We start from the raw sequence: 24,410 nt of genomic DNA, 5'->3' as shown, positions 1-24,410 counted from the left end.
ATAATTATACTGGATTCAGGTTCGTACGTTCGTCGGTCCGTCGGTCTGTAGACGGAATTTGTCCGGGCTATTTCTCAGCAATAATTAGCAAATTTTCATCAAACTTTGTAATTATTATCAGTGTACCAAGTCTAGTTGTGCGTGTGCGAAGCGGGTTCCATTTGAAGGATTTTTCACTTACCTATGGCTCTTTGTTATTTTTTTCTTTATATGTATATATGGAAAAAAAATGTCCGCGCTATTTCTCAGCAAATATTTATATAAGGTAGACAATTTCGCCAATAAGCCAACAAATTGGCTCAGATTTCTTGGTACGAGATGAAACAGTTTCGCGCCGAGCCCACGAGATGACAACTGCTAAAAAGGTAAACATAGGTGTTCTGGCGCGTAACTGAGCGCTATTGACACTGTAAATTTAGATTTGATAACTTATTAGATATATAAAATATGAGTAGAGTATTTAAGGTTGCCAAAATTCACTTTATCTGAATAATAATTATATACGTAAAATAGTTTCCAAACATGGTTAGATACCACAACAGGGTCGGATCTAGGACTTTGTTTTTGGGAGTGGGAGTTGGGGCATGAACTTTTGGTAATATTTAAGTTTGTTTTAACTTTATATATAAGGAGATGCTAAACGTACCTGTTTTGATTGTTCACTCCCTATGGTATAAATGATACTAAATAAAGATGTGTGCGCGAAGCGAGGTCAAAATTTCTTGCTTTTAATTTTCATTTGCATAGGAATAAACCTCACTACCCATCCTCTAAATAATGATTGGTACGTAGGCAGAACGTTTTTGGTTTTAGCCTAGGTCATTAGTAGTACAGTATATGGGGAAATTTGTTTGCAAGAAAAGGTCCCCTCGTAATTCCGCCAAAATTGCTTAGAGGAATGGCTGAAGAGTTAGAATCTACCAGGTGACTGGCTGAAATCATGGTACATTTTTCAAAATCCAAGGTGGTCGCCAAGGTACCCGCCAAAATTTAAAATTTCGCTTCAGACCCTTCATCGCTGCGGTTGTTAGTATTTCTTTTATCTTTTATACGTTTTTCTTATTTGAATCAACACAAGAAAGTCAAGTTCCATTTTTATAGCAAAAAAAAAAAAAAAATAAATAAATAAAATAAATGCGTTTTTATACGAAGAGATGCTAATTTTAGCCTTAAAATGGCACAAAATGTTGGGGCACGGGTGCTACTTTTAACTTGTATTCAGATCCTTGGTACCCAGGTGCTCTTATTTTTGTATTACAATAATTGTACATATTTGGGAAAGATATGTACACAATGAAACTTGCACAATTTTCTTTTTACTAGCCAAAAAATGGGCGTAGTATGTAGCTATGTATTTTAGTCAAAATTTAAAATTTCGCTTTAGAACTAATATTCGCATGTGTTCTTTTTAATTTGAATCACCACAAGAAAGACAAGTTTCACTATTAGAAGCAAAAAAAGAAACATTGTGGTTTTTATACGAAGAAAAAGCTAATTTAGCCTTAAAACGCCATTCCAAAGCACAAAAATCTATTTTTTATTTCAAATATGACCCCATTGTTCTATTCTTAGCTACATTGACCCTGATCCGAGCGACCTCAAATACATTCCTAACCTTTTGTGTTTGATAAAAACTATCTACACACCACGTACACGGATAATAAGTGTACCCAAACTATCACTGGGTGGAAACCATTATTCTATTTTTAGTAACAAGTATCATTCAAAGCTATTTTTTTCAGATAAGCTTACTGTACACACAGTTTGGTGACAGTAAGTAAGTCCAAACTAAAATTATAAAGTGAAAACCACCTTTTTGATTATCACACCGAGAAAAAATCTATTTTAAGTCATTGTGACCTTGACCTTGACCAAAAAAGAAAGAAAGGAAAAAAGATTGGATCTCAGTAGGATTTGAACCGACGACCTTCCGTCCCATTGACTAAAATGTAGCTTTTGGCCCACTGCGCCACCGTGGAATTTTCCAAGCGGGAAGATCAAATAAATTATCCTGACCTTGAACTTGACCACAAAAAAACCATATACAATCCCAACCTTGGTTTTTCTATATTAAGCTACTATAAATTTAATTTCAATACATCAATGAAAACTAAAGTTATTGTGCGGAAATATTTTTTTTTATTTTTAGCAACAGTGACATTGACCTTGATCCAAATGACCCAAAATGCAATCCGGAGAGCTTCGTTTCCTTATCATCTATCAACAGGCCAAATTTGCTGTCCACAGCTTGTTCCAAACTAATGTTATTTTGCGGAAACCAAGTTCGACATCCGCCCGCCCGCCCGACGACATACCCCAATGTAACAACTGGTTTTTTTATGAAAACCTGGTTAAAACAGTCTCAATATATGTCTTTTGAATCAGTCCATAATAACATGCATATTAATTGTATCAAACAAATCTTCAGTTATTCATGTTTATACAGCATAAAATAATGACCTCTTGAAAAACTGTATATGCCATGAAATTGCAAAATATTCTTCACGCAAACAATTCTGAACTGACAACATATAGCACAAACATTTGCATTGCTTTACAATGCAATATGGTAACAAGATACATGTTGAACATGCAAGACTAGATGGGTTTTCATATTGCCTTGATTTGGTTGTTGTTTTGCACATCATCAGGGGTAGGGAGTATGCATACTATAAACATCACCAAGAAACACAATATAAAAGAAACTGAAAGAGAAAACAATAGTTTTTTTCTGGATATTTGAAGTGGGGTGGGGGAGGGGGGGGGGGGGTAAGAGTGTGAACCCCAAATAAACCCAAGGTGCACACTTTCACAACATTGCTGTAAAGTTTCATGACTTTAAGTCAAATATTTCTGAAAAAATTCTGAAAAACGATTGACTGAAAAAGTTTGTAGCTGAAGTTGTGAAAACATATTAATTCAAGGAGAGCCTAAATTGGCCGCCTGTCATCATGTAATATAGCTGTTTTATACCAGCATTATTAGAACAATTTTCAACTAGGTCATTGTGGGCCTTTAAGGGTCGTAATTCTGGTCTGGCAGAGTTAAATATCAAACAAATCTCCCCATGCTATATAATAATCCTTTAATGTTTCAAGGCTCTAGGTCAAATACATTTTACAGATATTAGCACACAAAGTTTTAGGCCCTTATTGCATGTTTTGGCTAAGGTAATTGTCATTCGTCAGTTATGCAAGAGTTTACCAAACATTACCTGCACAAATACACTACACTAATATATGCTATATAAAATTTCTCCAAAGTTTCAATTTCTTTTGAGATACAAGCGAAACTAAGTTCTAGGATAGATGTAAGGACAAGGATAAATCTGAGTGCAACCATCCACAAGAAATAAAAACAAAACAAATCATCTTGTCGGTAGCCAGACAATCCCAACAGCTTTAGCATGTCAGTATCAGGTCTCCTTATGATAAATGTATCTGGATAGTCATAATGTTTGTATTGTTTGTCAAGGCTGCACAGAGATGTTTGTGTTATATCATATTGCTTTCACAAATCACCATTGCCTGACCTCTTAGAGAATGTTTGAATGATGCGATACCTGCATGTAAACTACAGATACATTGAGGCCCGTATGTCAGTTTGTGACAATTAGGCTAAGACAATCTGTTCTATGTCTGAACATTTTATTGAATACTGTATTAATATGTATATAAATCAGTATATTTTGTTAAATTTCAATCACACTTTGTTCCTACATACATGTTCTCAAAACTATGCTGAAAAGAGATTGACTGAATAAGTTTGCAATCTTACTAATCTGAGAATGACCCATTCACATTCGTCTTCTATATACTTTGGAATTCCGATGTCGCATTTTTTTATTTTTGCAAATCTATTTTTATTTAAACCAATCAGACTACTTGTTTCAGCAAGCATTTGGCTGAACCATTAAAATAGCGTCGAATGTCAAAGGGTAAGAAAAATGTGCAGTCAATCCGGGAATCGATCCCCGGATCCCTCGCTTACAGGGCGAGTGTCCTACTGACTGAGCTAACCGGCAGTCTGACACTTTACGTGACTAAGTCCGTACAATGACATATAACTTTTCTCAAAACACGAAGGTGTAGTTATAATTGTAAATATGAAAAAAAACAGGCTAAATATAGACTTTTTAAACTTCTTCTTTCACATACAAAATGTTTTAAGTAAGGCTCTGATTGGTTAGCGGAAGTGTCGTCAGAACGAGGCTATCAATAGCACGTCTTCAGATCCAATATACGTAGCGTTAGTTGGAGATGTACTTTAGTCAGATTGAATAAGTTTGCAGATAAAGTTGTGAAAACACATTTCTTCAGGAAATGCCTATAAACTGTCCACCAGAAAACTTGTCGTATAGCTGTATATTAGAATGATTTTCATGAAGTTTTCGTGGGCGAAGAAAGTAGGTCTCTATGTCGTGCTAGGTCTATAATCTGATTTGGCACACTAAAGATACTTACATAGCTATTCTGCATCATATAATACAATATGCTAAAATGCAGAGCTATATACCACTTATACCTTTTTAGCTGGTAAAATAAAAGTTATTCATTTTTTCATTGTTCTAATAGTGTAATTGTCTTTCATAAATGTGTACGATTACTGTAATACAAAAATAAGATCATCTGGATAACGTGGTTCTAAATATAAACTTAAAATAGGACCGGTTTACCAACATTTTGGGGCATTTTAAGGCTAAAATTAGCATTTATTCTTAAAGACGCATTTTGATTAAATTTTCACCATAAAAATGAAACTTGCCTTTCTTGCATTGATTCAAACATAAAAAATTATATAAAAAGAAGAACACTAACAACCGCAGCGAATAATGGGTCTAAAGCGAAGTTCTAAATTTTATCTAATATGCATAATAAGATACCTCCATCCACTTTTTTGGCTAGTAAACTAAAAATAATTATTTTTTATTGTTTAAATGGTTTAATTGTCTAATCTTCAAATGTGCACAATTATTTTAATGCAAAAATAAGAGCATCTTGGTACAATTGATCTGAATACAAATTTAAAATATTGAGCCCTTTTAAGGTTAAATTTGCATTTCTTCTTATGAAAACTCATTTTTATATTATTACATACATTTTACTATGAAAATGAATCTTACCCTTCTTGATTTTGTTTGTTTGTTTTGGGTTTAACGCCGTTTTTCAACAGTATTTCAGTCATGTAACGGCGGGCAGTTAACCTAACCAGTGTTCCTGGATTCTGTACCAGTACAAACCTGTTCTCCGCAAGTAACTGCCAACTTCCCCACATGAATTATCAGAGGTGGAGGACTAATGATTTCAGACACAATGTCGTTTATCAAATAGTCACGGAGAACATACGCCCCGCCCGAGGATCGAACTCGCGACCTCGCGGTCCGTAGACCAACGCTCTTACCTACTGAGCTAAGCGGGCGGGCTTTACCCTTCTTGAACTGATTCAAATAGAAACAAATATATATATAAATAAAAATACTAACAAATGTAGTGAATGATGGGCATAAAACGGACATAATTTGGTTCAAATTATAAGAAAGACATGGAGTGAAAGAAAACTGTTTTGTTTTCCGTAAAATATTAAAAATATCTTTGACTCGTTCGTTAACAGCATATCTTTCACTGATTGTACTCGTGGAAATATGACATTGTATGTTCACTAAATGCAAGATACTTTGACAAAACATTTATAAACAAGCATCGTTTGTGAGCGCCATCCAATACAATTTCATTATTTTATTTCTTTTTCATTCTCTATTACACTGTATTCGCAAAAACATGCGTCATTAATCCTTTACCTAGAAGATATCAGATTTGTTTGGCAGGTTTCAGACGATCGAAGCAAATATCTACATATAAAATTTTAAATTGTTTTCTTCTATATTGCAGATGGGACGGGATTGATCCTTTCAGAGTGTTCGAGGTAAGATTAAGACCGCACCCTGGTGTAACACCAGAGTAAATTGTGTGACAGTAACACTGTTTTTCAATTTATTATTCATTCTGAAAACAAGTTTGGAAATAGGTAACTAACAATGTGTTATATGTATCACTGGCATTGTTTCATTTTGAAAATTTGATAATTATAAGTTCATTGTGTTTGGTGTGCTTTAAATCGCAACTGTACAATACAGCAGTATGATGTCTCAAAGTTTAAGTTTGGGGGCCTATAGACTGCAATTTCTTATGATCAATTTCATTTTCTATTGACATTTGAGTCAATGACATTTAAAGTCTGCGCTGGTGCTATTATATAGTAACCGTTGTATACATTTTATGTAAAATATGTGGAGTCTCTCTGTATTCACAACATTCATTTGAGTAAATGGTAACAACTGCTCCTAAATGTTAAACAAAGAAATACAGTTCGATAATTTATGTTTTGAGAAGAAAAGGGGCATACTTGTATAAGATTTGAATGGATTTAGGAGTTATCTTCCATGAACATGCTTAATCTTCCGGGACGCAATCCATTACTAGACATTCTTTAACATATACCATTTATTGGTCAAAGTATCTGTGCTATGTTAATGACATGATTACTAGCATTGATAAAGACTGCAGACTTATTTTATATGCTGATGACAGCACAATTTTGTTTAGTCATAAAAATCCAGATTTTATTTCTGTCGAACTTGGTCAAGTACTGGAAAGTTGCCCGGACTGGCTAATAGACAATAAGTTATCCCTTCACTTAGGTAAAACAGAATACATTCTCTTTGGCCCAAAGCGCAAGCTAAGTAAGCTTGGATCAGCCTCTGTAAATTACAATGGTCATAGTATAAATAGTTCTAGCCAGGTAAAATACCTTGGTTTATCAATAGACAGTTTTTTACCAGGTGCCTCAATTGTAAACAATATTATAACTAAAGTCAATAGAAAACTTAAATTCTTATATAGGCAAAACAGATGTCTGGATTTTAACACAAGGAAACTTTTATGTTCTGCACTTTTACAATGTCATTTTGATTATTCTTGTTCGTCCTGGTATGAAGGTCTGAATAAACGTTTAAACACAAATTACAGGTAATACAAAACAAAATTATTAGAATCATAAAGGGTTACTCTCCTAGGGAGTCTGTTACTTGGCAAGATTATGTGCATCTGAATATGTTAAGGTATGAGGCCCATAATAGAGTACCTCCTTTTTGAAGAGTATTCAATTCCTACCATAAACCTACTTTGACTGCAATTTTCAGGGGGGCGTAGGTTCAAGCCCCACTGGGACCAAATTTGTTTCCCTTATTTTCCTTTTTTCTAGTAAGTTTTTACTTCTTTCAAGACTTGTTAATGATTAATTGTCAAAAGTGGGAAAAAATCATTTGATAAGCGATTTCTTGCTGTTCAAAATGAATTTACCTCTGAAACAGAAGGGGTAGAGTTAGACATCTTTAAAAGTACTCAGTTACATGCGGTAAAAATTCTCTAGCTTTGCCTTCATTCTTTAGATTACATATTGTTGAAGAAATGTAGTTAGGTTTTATTTCTGCCCCAAGGTTATTTTTGAATGAAGTGAGCAAAATTCAAAACAGACCCGCAGGACTCGACCTTAATTTTTCAATGTTGAAGTTAGAATTCTGTCTCATTAAATCCGTTTACTCGTGGCACCCTAGAAAAATGATACTGACAGTTTTTATTTTAAGTTTTATAATTTTTTACCAATAGTTTGATGTTTCTTTCATAAACATAATGGTATAATGAATTCTCTGCGAAAGTTTTGGATAAAGGCCACCACTTTAAAATTTGTCTCTACTTGAGCTTGAGGAAATACCATTTACACAAAACTTATAAAAAACGGCATGGTAATTTTTTTTAAAAATTTGCAATTAAGTGCGAAACACGGTCAACTGTAAAAATATATACCCAGCAAATGCCATTTTTAAACATTACTATTAGGGGCCTAATGCCTTAAATGTAGAAAACAGAGTGAAGCAACTACGACTCAATCATATGCATAGAGTGTTTTATGGCACTTGTCCATCATACTTGAGTGATAATTTTGTTAAAAGTTCCAGATCCACTCAGAAGAATTTTATGTTACCTAGTATTAATAACAACACTAGTAAACAGACATTTTTTTAAACCGGATGTAAGGAATTGAATTTTCTTCCTGAAAACATAAAAAATGTTAAGAATATTAAAACTTTCATATGGTTAGTTAAGAAATTTCTTTTGGATAAGCAAACTTTAGAAAGTAAGTGATTTTGTGTATTACTGATCTGTATGTGATGTGTATCTGTGATAAATAAGTTTAACACAAATGTGATAAGTTGATTACAAAAAAATGTATTAATTGTGATAAATTTTATGTAATATGTTATGCATACCTTTAGTAATCCCGTGTTGTACCAAAATCTTATATCATTTTTCCTTTCTTACACTGTATCTTTTATTAGATTAGCATGGACCCCATTGGAAATAAGCTTTTAGCTTAATGGGTTATCCATAGGTCTTTAGCTTTCTCTAAAGTATAACACCTGGCTTAGAATTTTCAGTTTTATTAAAAGTATGCATCTTACCCTAGTCTTAAATATAGATTTCCTTTATATAACTATGGAAAGAAACTGTTTTTATATGCTGTGATATTATATTTATTACCTTGTGTTGTGTTTTATGCTATTGATCTTAAATGTCAATAAATAAATATAAATAAATAGCCAGCAGTTTCACACTAGTTCAGTATAGTCTAGTACTTAAATGTCTGTTTATTTTAATGTTAAAGTGAACATAATATAGTGTTTAATTTCGCTTCAACTTACGGGTTTTAGTGGGAACTTAGGATGCATTGAATTTTACTGCACATTTACTGCATTCAACTGCGCATTAACTGAATTCTACTGCGCATTTACTGAATTCAGCTGTGCATTTACTGAGGTTATATTGAATTCATAGCGCATCTGAAGCATATTGCTTTATACTCGGGTAGAATTTGAGCGTCATGTCATCTATCACGGTTGGGGAAGGTATGTAGACATTCCGCAATAACTTTCTTGATTTGTTTCAATCAAACCTTTATGAAAAGAAGATAGAGCTTAGGCAAGCTTTTGCCCAAATGACGTGTTCCATTTCTGTTGTACTTCGAACCATTCCAATGTAAACTGTTTTTTTACTAGCGGGCATATTTAAATGAAAAGAGAAGAGTTACTGAGTCTAATCTACTTTGAATTACCTTGAAGAAAAGTGAAGGGAGCCAAACACGATCTAATAATAAATTTATGTCATGAAAGCAGACACAAAATTTGTTTTCTTTGCTTAACAAAAAAAGGTTATTTTAGTACAAAAGATGTCATTAAGCTGCCAAAATTTTCCTAGAAGCAACCTTGTTACTTACTTAAGATGGCTAAAGTTATTTTTTTTCTTTCTACAAGACTCATTCCAAATAATTTAGAAACATAAATGGTTATAAATAATGTGTATTCATGCAAAAGCAGTGGCCTTTTCTGAAGGACAGTTCGGTATGTGATAGAATTTATGTTCTTTTATATTTCGACAGTTGAAAAGTCTTGTTTGAATTCCTCGACAAATGAAATGGAAATTTTAACGAATGAGTTTCAGTCTACATGTTTTATTCTCGCTGATGGTCAGACATTTTTCTAAAAATAATTACCTCTGTGAAATTTTACGTCACACTTTATTATATTTAGTGTCATTCAGTATAGACATATACAGATAGATATATCAATTATTTTATTACCTCTCATGAACAAACTCACTCAATGTGAATCTGCTATGACTTTACTTAGTTATGTTTTATAATTACCAAGCAGTTCTGTTCTATGGTTCCAACTAGTAATGTTATATGGTTTATCCATTAATTATGTTCTATGATTACCTAGTAGTTATGTTCTATGAATACCCAGTAGTTCTATGATTACCAATTTATTATAGAACTCTGAATACCAAGTAGTTACAAAGTAGCTGCGTTCTATGATAACCCGGGATCGTTTTATATTTAGTTTTCGATACGGTAAGACTTTAATTAAAGGATTCTTCTCCTTGGAGGGACATGTATAGAAGTGCAGTTAACTTCAAACAACATTTTATCGTGTGGAAGGTGTTTACTAGTACTTGACAAGGCTCAGAACGTTCCTTTGAAAACAAACAGGTATTATTCATTCTGGTACCCTGCATTTCTTCTTCAGGTTGAACAAAGGCCATGTTTGATTTTCTACCTCACGATTGTGAAGGGTCACAACATTACAAAAGGATACTGGAAAGACACACGTAAGCATCTTGTTAAATACAACAGATGATGGAACTACTTGCTTTAGTAGTGAAGTCAAATGTGTGCAATAAGGCTAAATTGTCTGTCGTCATCGTTTATTACTGCTTTAAACACTAGAAAAAATTTAAACACTTTAAACCTTCCCGGGCAATTTAAACACATTACCTTTCCTAACAAGCATGAATTCGGCTGTCATGAACTTGCAAGGCTGGATAACAAGGTATTGTTGCAATAACTATCAAATGTTGAAACAGTGCTACTATACACTTCATATGCTCTTTATATTACACCGAATTATAGTGCCCGGACAATTTGTAAATAAATAGAACTCAAAACTGATTTAATCATTGTTAATTTCTGTTAAATTGATTGACAGGAAGTTAAGTCTTGTATACAAGATTATTGATAATTAGTCAGATGGTCTTAGCGACAAAAGTGCGCAAGAAATCATCTAATGAGGGCCGGCATGAGACAATATCTATATTGAAGCTTGAACCTTGCCGTTTACTTTAATAGCTGTCTCCAAAAAATATTACAATGTTTTGTGTAAATTAGAGGTCATGCTATGAAAATTCTGATTTTGTGAATTTTCTGTGTAGCTTATATTTCAATGATTATAATTTATATACTCACATCTTTTCTTAAAAATCTGTACCCAACTGTATTATATAAATATTTTATAGTCATTTAGAATTTATGCCAAGCAAAACAGAACATGAGAAATTGAAAAAAAATGTCAAAACATTAGGGTCAGAGGTCATGCACTTTATTTATTTACGGCCTATAGATACATGTACTATTCATTCGTAATCTAAATGTGACGAATGGAATTTATTCAAATTTCGTACAAAGATTAAGGACATTAAAAAAGTGCTTTGTACAAAGGCAATATATCTACCTAGGTTACTTTTTGAATTAATCTGACATTGAACATTTCTTTTCAAAAGAATAACTCCAAAACTATCCAACTGATTTTGTTGAAATTTCGCACAATGGCAAAGGCCATTGAAAGAAAGAACATGTATAAAGAATCATCATGGGTCTATCTCGTTTCCTTTTTAATTATCTCCCTTTATGAAATTGAGTTTTCTGAGCCATAACGTTAAACACTGAACTATTTAGGCACGAACGGGTATTAAGTTGTTTACCCGTAATGAATATCAGCAAAATATCCATTCCCTTTAATTAAGAGTGGAGATGGACTATACTGGCGACTGACATACTACTAAAAGCATTTCATCTTGGCATTTTCTTTTTTCAGCCGTCTAATTTGTACTTACGTTACTGGCATCATTTGATAATCCTTTGTCAAAAGGTTTCTTGTAATCTACTTGTTTAAGGGGTAATCATTTCAGCAGATGGTCACAACAGACAATAGACACAGGGATTAATAATCACTGTATTATGTACAAATGTAAGCAAATATGAAATGTTCGCCCTCAGCTTCTTGACACATACATTATCTATCTTCTATACATATCATGTACATTTGCAACAAACGATCTTTGATAATTGTATATTCCCTCTGCCTGCACATTTGGTTTAAAAAAATTGCACCCAAGATTTTTTATAAGTCAAGTTAACTCATTTGATCTCTTTTTTAAGTATGTTTTACAGTTGAGTTCTGATGTTAACATAACATTTGCTGCATTTGTGCTCTTAAAACATTTTAAAGTTCCAAACTCCTCACATTCCTAAAATAGATCACGCTGCTGAGCAATGAATGTCTGCCACTGAGAATGTCATCCTTTATGAGGTTTATCATTTACTTCACCAAAACTTATGCTACATTATAGCACTTATATTGACAAAAACTTTTATATTTACACAATAATCATAAAGTTTTAGTGATTAGTTACTGCATACGTATTTATAAGTATTTCAAATAGTGCCTCTTTTCCTTACTTTCTTCAACAAATCTGGAGTTGGTAAAAATTTCAGTAATTATTAAATTGTACTGAATTAATATGATTCACTATTTCTGAAAAAAAGTTATTTTCCTCCACCTTCCTCGAAGAAAAAAAGGGAGACTTAGAAATGGGCTGTGACCTTCCGTCCGTCCGTCCGTCCGTCTGTCCATTTGTCTGTTGCATTTCGTATCCGGTCCATAACTTTGCAATCCATGAAGGGATTTTGAAAAAAGAACGTGGATTATATTCCCCACAAGGAGGCGACCTGTCGCGCACAAGAACCAGATCCCTAGCTCCAAGTTCAAGGTCACAGTTGGAGGTCAAAGGTTAACAGCGAACTGTGCCCTGTCTATAACTCTGCCATTCTTCAAGGATTTTATAATTACTTGTCACAAATGTTCTCCGTAATGAAACAACGTGTCATGCGCAAGACCCAAACCCCTAGCTCTAAGGTCAAGGTCTGACGTAGATGTCAAAGGTTAAACAGGGTCTGTTTCATGTCGGGTCCATAACTCTACCATTCATCACGGGATTTCGAAATCACTAGGCAAAAATATTCCTTTATGAGACAACATGTCGCAATGCAAGACCCAGGCCCCTGTCCCAAAGGTCAATGTCACAATAAGAGGTCAATAACTTTACGTTGCATGAATGGATATACAAATAACTTGGCACAAACAGTCATCGTAGCAACTTGATTTGCCCATGTAAGATCCAGTCCTAAAGCGTAAGGTTGGAGATAAAATATTGTTGGAATTTCATCTGGTCTGTACGTTTTACGCATGGATGTATATTTAAATAACTTGGCATAAATATTCACCAATGCAAGACATTGTGACATTTGTAAAGGTCAAGGTCATAGGCGCTCAAGTTAACTTTCGTTTTTTTTTGTTGGTACATGCAATTACTTCCCTTTTATATCATAAAGTACAATACATGAGAATCAGTATTCCCACTAATTTAAAAATGATATTATATTTAAAGTAAGTTGACTGGTATTGGTAGACATTAATTGCCCAAATGTTGAATTATGGACGAGAAGTTATAGGTTTTAGATATGCAATATTGTAAAAATGTCTCTGGTGTTAAAAACCAACTCAAAATGATTTATATATGGAGAGCTAGGTAGAATATCCATTCACTGTAGACACTTTGTAAATATTTTTAAATACTGGATAAAAGTTTTATTTCGTAAAGAGAAGTATATAAGTAGAATTTATCAGTTATTGCAAAATGATTTAAAAACCAGGAAGACAAAAGTGGTGTTTACAATTAAAGGATTTCTCTGATTCTTTTTACGAAGTTTGGCTGAAACATTATACTGATGTGTTTTTAGAAATAGTCAAGCAAAGATCAAAAGACAATGTCATATAGAATTGGCATGAAAGATTACAAGACCGTTCACTCAGAACAACATGTTATTGATGAAATGTCGAACTTTGAACAAATCAAAGCACGTCGTCAAATAAATTCATTCATTTTACGATTTTTATACATTTTCAACAAGTCACAAAAATAAACAAAAATGATTACAATTTACAAACTAAAAACCTAAATGTATTTTTGGAAGAAAATGAAATAGCGTCGTTGTCGTGACTTGTTACGAATATATGATTTGAATAAATAAATACTTTCTTGTAAACAGTTTAGCATAGTTGACTTCAGTGAGTGTTTGAATGATTTGTTACCGCTGTGATTAAAGTGACGTAAACCCTAAATTATTCCATTGATTCTCTTTCAGTTGATACTCCGGATCCTTATGTAAAAGTGACTATCAAGACGGCACCTAATGGTACACAGCGAACCAAACATTTTAACAATGACGTCAATCCGGATTGGAATGAGACGCTCAAATTTTTTCTTGACCCACTTGTCGATAACGAAATGGGTAAATATAAGTCAATGCATTTGTGCGTGATATTCGACCATTTTAAAGCTTAGTAAATTGCTTCTTTTGAACAAAAGCATTAACAAAAACTTCTTTATTGTTCACCCATTGGTTGCATCAAATATATCTAAACCCATTACTACACAGCATATTTCTTAAACCCTTGCACCAGTTTGTTTGACCGCTATTGTCTAAGCACTTTAGCGTGTGATAACATTTTACAAGCCTATGTTCTTCTTTTTTAAGAATCTTACACCAGTATCTTACGACCCTTTTAACCGGAATTTATAACCATTTGAATCTTCCACAATCACCAAGCATTGTGGCATTTGTTGTTTTTTGTTTGACACATAAATATCTTTTACATGCATAATTATATACTTATTCTGGTGGTGCTAACTTGTATATCCCAAAATCTCAGCCCCATATAATAAGACTGCCTAATGTTTGTATCAAATATGTTAAAAAGTACTTTTTATGGTAACTGTCCATACTCATATAGGTTTGACAGAACCGATATAAGAACTCGTTTTACGTTAGAAGCTTGATCATTTATCATTCTATTAAATGACAACTCTTTTGTTAATGTAACACCAACATAGCTAAAGCTATTTAGCACTTCAAGATTTTGGCTATTATAAACCCAATGTTCGTTTTTGATCATAACTTTTGATTTTGTAGGGTTAATCTTTACTTTCTTTTCATCACAAAACTCATTTAATAAGTTCAGTTATCTTTGTAGCCCGAAGACTGTGGTTAAGGCTAAATCGTCCGCAAACAGTGAAGACAGTAGCTCCGTTGTATCGGGAAAAAGTTGAATTCCTCTGATACCACTTTCATTAATACGTCTTATTAGTTCGTCGATAAAGACTAAAAACAAGATTGGGAAAGCCAAACAGCCTTGCTGTAAGCCTACTGGACAATTGAAATAGTCTGTCAGACCTTCGTTTGTTTTAACACATACTTGTACCGTTTTGGTTATACCAAATATTGCGTCATATAGTTTACCTTTTAAACCAGATTTTCTCAATGCTTGCCAAAGTTTATGTCTATTTATAAGATCAAAGCATGTCATAAAATCAATAAATGCTACGTATAATTTACCACCTGGCTTCGGCAATGTTTTAGCAATAACTGATTGGAGTATAAAACATTATCTAGTGTGGAGTAGCCTTCTCGGAAACCTGCTTAGGGTTCTTCTATTCTATCAAACATATTTACATAAAATACCAATTTTCGCATTAATATACTTGTGAAGATTTTACTAAATGTGTACAAAAGAGATATACCTCGTAGTTTTCAGGAGCATTTAAGTCCCCCTTTTTATAAATAGTAACTATTATTGCCTTACTCCATAATTCTGGAAAAGAACCGGTATCAAAAAGATTCAGGGTAGTAGCAAGACAAAAACATTGATAAAAAAATCAGGAATAATGTTATCTTCTACCCTGCTTGAACCGCGTTTAAGAACTCTAACGGCTCTAAGAATCTCGTCTTATTTCCGAGTTAAGTATCATAAATTCTATGTTATTTGATACCTCTTCAGGGAATAATATATCTTTCTCGTTAATTCCATCCAGGTTATCTACATTAAACAACGATTCAAATTGAATTTTCCAATCATTCTTTGCAATAGCGTTTGAACCCTTTGCTTTTTTTGGAACACATATTTTTCGATCTATTCCAAAACGATTTCAGACTATTGAATTATCAATGAGTTCATCTAGCTGTTTGTTTAAAAATCTATCCCTTTTTGAATTACAGGTCTTTTATATCTATTTTTGTCATAATGTTTTCATTTAAATTTTCTTCGGTTCTATTTCTCTTGAATGTGCGAACTTTGCTATTTTTCATATATTTCAAATCATTTTGGTTGATGATTGACTTTACATTTTCATTTCTTAAGACAACATTCTCCACTTGTGTACAACAAATGATTAAATTTTGAAATCATCTCCGTTAAGCTATTAGAGTTACCATCTATTTCTGTATTAAATAGGTTTATAAAGTCAGGGGACATAATCAATGATAATTTTCCGCGATATACAACAATATCAGTTTCCTTAAAATTATATTTACAACTTAAAAATACGTTAACTAGTGGTTTACGTATCTCACTAGCCACCGACTGGCAATCAATTTCATAACTTACCAGTAAATGAGAGGATTCAGATTTATTTTTAATTTTAAAATTTGTAATAAGCTAATCCGTCAGAAAACAACAAATAATTAATCACACTAAACCCTAGCTAACTAATAAATGTAAAATCGCCATTGTCTATATCTCTGAATAAACGCCCATTTGCTTTACGCAACATGTAGGTTTTACATAGTTTTTAAAACTCAATTCTAAACGAGTTAACGTTTTAATCGCATGCTATTCCAGGACCTAAGAAGACATCTTCATGCATCTATTTCAACAGAATGATGTGAAGCAAGCACAGATGAGAAATACTGAAATATGCCTGATATATGATCAAACATTTAACCAAAATTAAAATTTTGTTTCTAAGATATGGTAGGAAAAGAAGACATAATTCTTTGTCTAATACTTCCGCCAGAAAACAAAATTCGTTTTTAACATTTATGTATATTTCTATTACGTTCTTTTTCGATTAGGAAAGGTAGTGCAAAAATATCGAGGAGGGGTGGGGGATGACGTTACTTTTGTTCAATGTACATGTCATTGCTTTGATATTCCATACTGCAAACTCACTGTAAAAATAAAGAAGAATATAGGAAACGTATAGCAATCCAACAACAGTTAAAATGATAACGCAAATAGTTACCACGACATTTCAATATCTGTAAACTATGTATATTAAAATCTGGTACAATGTAAATAAACTAAAAGAGTGACTACATAATTTCGTTCATTAGGCATAGGTATTAATATTCCTTACTCTGTTTTTTTTTTTCGGTTTTTACAACATCAAAGTCGTCCTTCTATTGCTTAAACCATTCATTTAATAATTTGTATCGCTAAATTTTTTTCGGAATTCAGCGAACAACGTCTTAAGGTAAAAGTCTGGATATAACAAGAAATGTTAACTGCGGCATTTTGCCCATCAGACGGTTTTCCAGCTGTTTGCCTTGATCACCTTGATCACAGAATTGTACTATAGTCTGATTATAAATGATTTCTACTTTGTAAATATATCCGTTCAGTTACTGTAGCATTTAATAGTTGTCAACATAGAACAGGTTTTTTAATTGATACATACTTAATCAATGCACCTTTTACCTGAGTGAAAAAATTCTTTGCTCCGGCTTATGAGTGTATATAGTCGGCAGAGCATAAGGAATGTCATGCTTAACTGTGAAAAGAAATGTTTCTACAGGTTTGATTCTCATATACCCGTAGATTTCTATTTTGTTAATTTTGGGAAAGGAAGTATCTTCTTAAATGCACTTATTATCAATTGCCTCATTTATTGCATCTCTTAAAAGCTCTAAATTTAAATTGTAAAGATCCAATATAAATTAAGTCTATAAAACAACCTACATGTAGAGGGAGGGCAGAAATTGTTATAAAACATTACAATAAATTATTTATCAATAGTAGTTGACTATGTTTGTTTAGCTCATCGAAGTCACGTAAGAATGTTTATTGTTTTTATTTATTGTTTGTAATCAGGCTACCAAAAACTCTATGGTTCCTTTCTGATGGGAAAGAAAAATATTTGTTTGAAAAATAACTTTACTATTTTTCGAAAATAATGAACATATTCTTTGTCATTCACCGGAAATGTAAGACGTGGTAACACCATACTAATATAGACTATCTTTGGAATTTAGCATCATTGCAGTTTACATATTTTAACCGCAATGTAAGACTTTTGAAACATTTTTTACAGAAATAACGCTAGTAGATGCTGACTACATATCAGACGACACTATCTCAACAAAAACGATAAAGATATCCAGTACACCAATGGAAAAGGTTCAGCAAAAAGTACAGTTCAGTGAGGTACATACTACCAATCAGTAAAATACTAACTATTAGTAATCATTTTATATTACTCTCCCCTTAAGAAAAGTAGGTAAAATATTTGGCTCGTTGCCGGTCGGTCGGTTGGTAGACCATTTGGTTTCCAAACAATATCTAGAGAATGCTTGGTCTCTTAATAGTCAAACTTCATACGATGACTACATGTTGTCTATAGATGACCTTATAGTGCTTTTTATTGGGGGTGTTGGTGTGGGTGGGGGGGGGGGGGGGGAGGGGCAGTAAATCAAAGGTCGAGACCACAGTGAGCTTGAGACTGAAAACAGTTTCCGCTCATTAAACAAGAAATTCCTAGTTACAACTAGCTCTTGTTATGACAAATGAATCCGATTCTTCAGTTAAACTGGATTACAAATGGATGATTAAACGACATGTTTATTTTGAACTGTTTTCCTTTTTATTTGAAAAAAATTGAAGAATCGTTTTCAGTGTGTATGTTTATAATTTACATTGCCAAAAGCAGGTAATTCTGTAAATGTGTTAACAAATCAGTCAAAAGTAACTCTAATCCAGATTACAAAACAAGAGGACCATGATGGTCCTGAATCGCTCACCTCTTCCCACATGACCCAGTTTTGAGTATAACGTCGTTTTTTTTTATTATTTGACATAGTGACCTAGTTTTTGAGCTCATGTGACCCAGTTTTGAACTTGACCTATATATTATCAAGATAAAAATTCTGACCAATTTTCATGAAGATCCATTGAAAAATATGGTCTCTAGAGAGGTCACAAGGTATTTCTATTATTTGACCTATTGACCTAGTTTTCGAAGATACGTGACCCTGTTTTGAACTTTATCTAGAAATCATCAAGGTGAACATTCTCACTAATTTTCATGAAGATCTCATGAAAAATATGGCCTCTAGAGAGGTCACAAGGTTTTTCTATTTTTATACCTACTGGCCTAATTTTTGATCGTACGTGACCCAGTTTTGAAACTGACCTAGATATCATCAAGGTGAACATTCAGATCAATTTTCATGAAGATCCATTGAAAAATACGGCCTCTAGAGAGGTCAAAAGATTTTTCTAATTTTAGACCTACTGACCTTGTTTTTGACCGCAGTTGACCCAGTTTCAAACTTGACCTAGATATCATCAAGGTGAACATTCAGACCAGCTCTCATACAGATCCCATGAAAAGTATGGCCTCTAGAGAGGTCACAAGGTTTTTGTATTATTTGACCTACTGACCTAGTTTTTTAGGGCACGTGACCCAGTTTTGAACTTGATCTAGATATCATCAAGGTGAACATTTTGACCAATTTTCATGAAGATCCATTCAAGGGTATGACCTCTAGATAGGTCACAATGTTTTTCTATTTCAAGACATACTGACCTAGTTTTTGATCGCAGTTGACCCAGTTTCAAACTTGACCTATATATCATTAAGATAAACATTCAGACCAATTTTCATACAGATCCCATGAAAATATGGCCTCTAGAGAGGTCACAACGTTTTTTCATTATTTGACCTACTGACCTACTTTTTGATTGCACGTGACCCACTTTCGAACTTGACCTAGATATCATCAAGATGAACATTCTGACCAATTTTTATGGAGATCCATTCACAAGTATGGCCTCTAGAGAGGGCACAATGTTTTTCTATTTTTAGACCTACTGACCTAGTTTTTGACCGCACATGACCCTGTTTCGAACTTGACCTAGGTAACATCAAGGTGAACATTCAGACCAACTTTTATACAGATCCCATGAAAAATATGGCCTTTAGAGAGGTCACAAGATTTTTCTATTATTTGACCTACTGACCTAGTTTTTGAGGCACGTGACCCACTTTCAAACTTGACCTAGATATCATCAAGATGAATATTCAGACCAGTTTTCATACAGATCCCATGAAAAATATGGCCTCTAGAGAAGTCACAAGGTTTTTCTATTATTTGACCTACTGACCTAGTTTTTGAAGGCACGTAACCCACTTTCGAACTTGACCTAGATATCATCAAGGTGACCATTCTGACCAATTTTCATGAAGATCTCATGAAATATATGGCCTCTAGAAAGGTCACAAGGTTTTTCTATTTTTAGAAGTACTGACCTAGCTTTTGACCGCACGTGACCCAGTTTCAAACTTGACCTAGATATCATCAAGATGAACATTCAGACCAATTTTCATACAGATCCCATGAAAAATATGGCCTTTAGACAGGTCACAAGGTTTTTCTATTATTTGACCTACTGACCTAGTTTTTGAAGGCATGTGACCCAGTTTCGAACATGACCCAGATATCATCAAGGTGAACGTTCTGACTAATTTTCATGAAGATCTTATGAAATTTATGGCCTCTAGAGAGGTCACAATGTTTTTCTATTTTTAGACCTACTGACCTAGTTTTTGATGACATGTGACCCAGTATCGAGCTTGACCTAGATATCATCAAGATGAACATTCTGACTAATTTTCATGAAGATCTCCTGACATATATGGCCTCTAGAGAGGTCACAAGGTTTTTCTATTTTTAGACCTACTGAGCTAGTTTTTGAAGGCACGTGACCCAGTTTCGAACTTGACCTAAATATCATCAAGATGAACATTCTGACCAACTTTCATAAAGATCCCATGAAAAATGTGACCTCTAGAGTGGTCACAAGCAAAAGTTTACCGACGGACGGACGCACGGACGGACGACGGACACCGCGCGATCACAAAAGCTCACCTTGTCACTTTGTGACAGGTGAGCTAAAAATACAGTTAGGCATAAAGCAGGAACAGACATCGAAGTCCTTCGATATTCATAAAAATGTTGTTTTACCTTTAACCTGCTGGCAGCAAGTGACTCTGCCTTTGCGACCAATGCAGACCAAGTTCAGCATGCACGCCCATGCAGGCTGATCATGGTCTGCACTGCTCGCAATTCAGTCAGTAAATTTTCATTGAACACCCATTCGAATTATAAATGGTATTGCCCAGATTAAATAATGGACCAGTCCATTTTAGAAATCTAAATAAACGTTAGACAATAAACACCTGCAATATTCATCAATACAGTAGTGCACTAACATTCCATTTTTCTTGGTCTTATGGTAGTCCGAGCGGATTGAGTTCAATGTCGATGTTTTATTTTTATTTTAGAAATCCGCAGTTGACATAGAAATGTCGGCAGAGCTTGAGTAAGTGATTCTTACATCATATTCTGCATTGCAATACTTTAGTTTGAACGATTCATTTCTTTAAACTTTGTAATTAGTATCTTCAATGTGCAATCTGTGACATATTTTCATGAATAGACAAGATACAGCGATCAGTTTGTTACTACTTAACTACAACGAAGTTCAATCGTCAGATATTATATTCTATAATACGAGGATTGTTCAAATATGAGTGCATCTAGAACGTTATCTTGCTCAATAATGCGAAAATCACGAGGAAATTATTTGGTAGATAAACATGTTAGCTTTACATGGATACCACACCCATTAAAATCCGTTCACTTTAGCTGTGTCTATCGCTCGCTAAACATTGCCTACTCGTGTATACTAATACAAAAATGGTTGGAAGAAGGTCAGCGTACGCCGTTGAAATACGGTCCTATATTAAGAATCGTTGTATTCTTGGCATAGGGTGTAAAGACATTTTTGATGAAATATGTTCTGTTTATAGGCATAATGAAATGTCTTTTTCGACAGTTATTCGTTGGTATAAGAAATTCAAATGTGGGTTAGTTTCAACAGAAGATGCACCACATGGCCGTCGGCCGAAAACGGCAACGTCTGCCAAGATGGTTGCTAGAGTGAAAGAAATAGTTGCTACTGATGCAAGATACACCGCTAGGCAAATAGCTAGTATGGTTGGCATCTCATTAGGAGCAGCTCATACAATTCTGAAACGTAATTTGAAAATGAGAAAGATCTGTGCTAGATGGATTCCCCATCTGTTGACAGATGAGCAGGAAAAGGCACGCATGCAATGCGCAAAATTGTTGCTTAAACAGTTTTCAAATTACAATGCACGGTCTTTCGCAAATGTCGTCACTAGTGACGAGACATGGGTTCACTTTTTAGAGCCCAGACGAAAGATTCAGAACAAAATATGAGCAACAAAGTCTGGCAGAAGACCATGCATTGCAAAGCGGACCATGAGTGTCAAGAAGGTAATGTATGCCATATTCTTCACAACTCATGGTCCTGCCATTCAGGTTGCTGTACCTAAAGGCAAATCCGTAAATGCGAAGTTTTATAAGACTAAAGTTCTTCGAAAATTGAAGAAATATTTCAAAAATCGAAGACCCGCAATTGGTTTGGCCAATGTCAGATTGCTACATGACAATGCGTCATCGCACAAGGCGTCTATTGTACAAGACTTTCTGAAGCAGGAAAAGGTTGTTGTACTCCCTCACCCTCCTTATTCGCCTGTCCTTGCCCCGTGTGACTTCTTTTTGTTCCCAAAGCTCCAAAAATACCTTTCTGGTCGAAAATTTGTGCAGTGCAAACACCTCGGTTCTGCAATATTCCAGTGTCTTCATAGTATACCTAGAAAAGACTATGAAAATTCCTTCAAGGATTGGATAAGAAGACTGAAACTTTGCATATCTGTTGGAGGTGAATACTTCGAGGGGACCAAATAAAATTTTCATTGAAATCTATCAAGGATACATTTAATGTGCTTAGATGCATTCATATTTGAACAATCCTCGTACATATGTGTATAACTGATACCGAGCTTTCCAGTTCACCTGAGCTCAGTGCTGGTGTGAGCTGTTTTTCCAAATATCTCCTTTACGTTGTCTGTCCCCCTTACGTCGTCCGTCCCTTTCAATTTTGCATCCTTCTGTTCATGGATCTCGGCACTTGGTTTCCTTGAAAAGTCTTTTTTAATATGATTATGTTCCACTGCCCCGTGTCAGATCCACAATAGATAAAAGTAGAATCATCTGCAAAATACATCTTCTCAAAAAGGGTAAGGAGATGTGACTAGTTTTCTTTCCATTACATTTACGAAAAACTTTGATGACCATCTCCACTAAATATTTATAGACCGCTTTTAAAGTTTTATTGTAGAATTATTTCCTTTGACATTTTACGTAAAGAAAACATGACATCCAGATTTCTACTCTAAACCAGTCGATTAGATCTTCGAAAATGTTTTGTTTCTACATTTCTACCCAGGTTTTTGTATAACTTTACTAGAATGACACTTGAAATGAATCTCAATCAACGATTTTCAAGACGTCAGTAGGGGCAAAAGCTGTCATTGTCGATGCTATTTCTGCAAATAGTTTTAATTAGAACCTGGCTTTCGCCCCGAGTTTCGGTAAAATATATGTATATAGTTTTGATATCTAAATGAAAATCGTATCTCAGAGTAAAATACACTTTGTGAAACTTTCAGCAACACGACAGAGCTGGGATACAGTCTTGATCTTTGTAAAGAAGAAAGACTTTTTATCGAGAAAAGACGAAACTGTGTGTTTCAGGCAATGAAGGAAATTCTCGGAGATGATGCTCCCCGCACTATCAATGAGGTAGGGATGTATCGTGTGTATCAGGCAGTGATGAAAGAGGATGATTCTCGGAGCATCAATGGGATATTTATATAGGGTTTTAGTATGACTATATAGCAATGATAGATACCCTGTAAGACTAACGCAGTATCAAGGAGGTATTGATATAGGGATATAGTATGTGCATTAAGCAATGAAGGATATCCTCAAAGAGGAAGCATGTGTATTAGGCAATAAAAGATAATTTTGTAAAAAAGCAAAATAGAGTTATGGAACCAGTGCAATGTAAGTCATTTTATCACAGCGAATGCGTTTGTGGAGTTTCAATCCATTCCCACATGACATGCACTGCAGGTAAAACAGTTTCGAATCCCGTTCTTAAGTTTGACACTAAACATTTTTTTCTTTTTGTTGTTTATGAACAAATGTAATCCTTTTTGTTTTCAAACGTGTATTTACCTTTACTGTTGTTTTAGTAAGAGGCCAAGATCCTTTTTTCTCTTCTGTGCAAAATGCATAGATAGATTGTATTAATTCTTTTCTTTTAACCGCCACTACACTTGCGTATAATCGACGACAAAAAGTTTAAATGTAAAAGGAATAATACGTACTCTTTTTATGAGGAGTATGACTCATTTGTAAAAACAAATCCAGTTGGATTCGAACCATGGACCCACATATCGTGTGTGTGTTTTATTTTTACTTGCAGAATTACTGTCTGAGCTTTTGCTCTAGTGTCTCTAACGCAGTTTCAACGATTGTATATACGAGGCCTCTTCAAGAACAACACAGACTTTTGCTGTCAAAAGCCGCCTTTTTGTGTATTGTGCAATGTGAGACATATGATTGTAATTCGCGATCTCTGTGTAATTCGGTCTTATATTCTTTGTAACATTTTTGTTGACATGCGA

General features: G+C 34.1%; 1 protein-coding gene across 1 annotated transcript in view; it reads left to right on the top strand.

The window, feature by feature from the left end:
- The window catches only part of LOC123547120 (cytosolic phospholipase A2-like), a 51,023-nt gene that overhangs the window by 8,313 nt on the left and 18,300 nt on the right, over positions 1-24,410 (top strand). Inside the window, exons 3-8 of the mRNA XM_053524586.1 lie at positions 5,889-5,922; positions 10,142-10,223; positions 13,876-14,022; positions 17,880-17,992; positions 21,132-21,169; positions 23,388-23,520. Of these exons, the coding sequence (XP_053380561.1) occupies positions 5,889-5,922; positions 10,142-10,223; positions 13,876-14,022; positions 17,880-17,992; positions 21,132-21,169; positions 23,388-23,520 (547 nt within the window). The remainder of the gene's footprint in view (positions 1-5,888; positions 5,923-10,141; positions 10,224-13,875; positions 14,023-17,879; positions 17,993-21,131; positions 21,170-23,387; positions 23,521-24,410) is intronic.

Source organism: Mercenaria mercenaria, chromosome 15, assembly GCF_021730395.1.
Source record: "Mercenaria mercenaria strain notata chromosome 15, MADL_Memer_1, whole genome shotgun sequence".
NCBI classification, from domain to species: domain Eukaryota; kingdom Metazoa; phylum Mollusca; class Bivalvia; order Venerida; family Veneridae; genus Mercenaria; species Mercenaria mercenaria.
The sequence above is the reverse complement of the archived record's forward strand: the minus strand, read 5'-3'. Positions and strand labels throughout refer to the sequence as shown.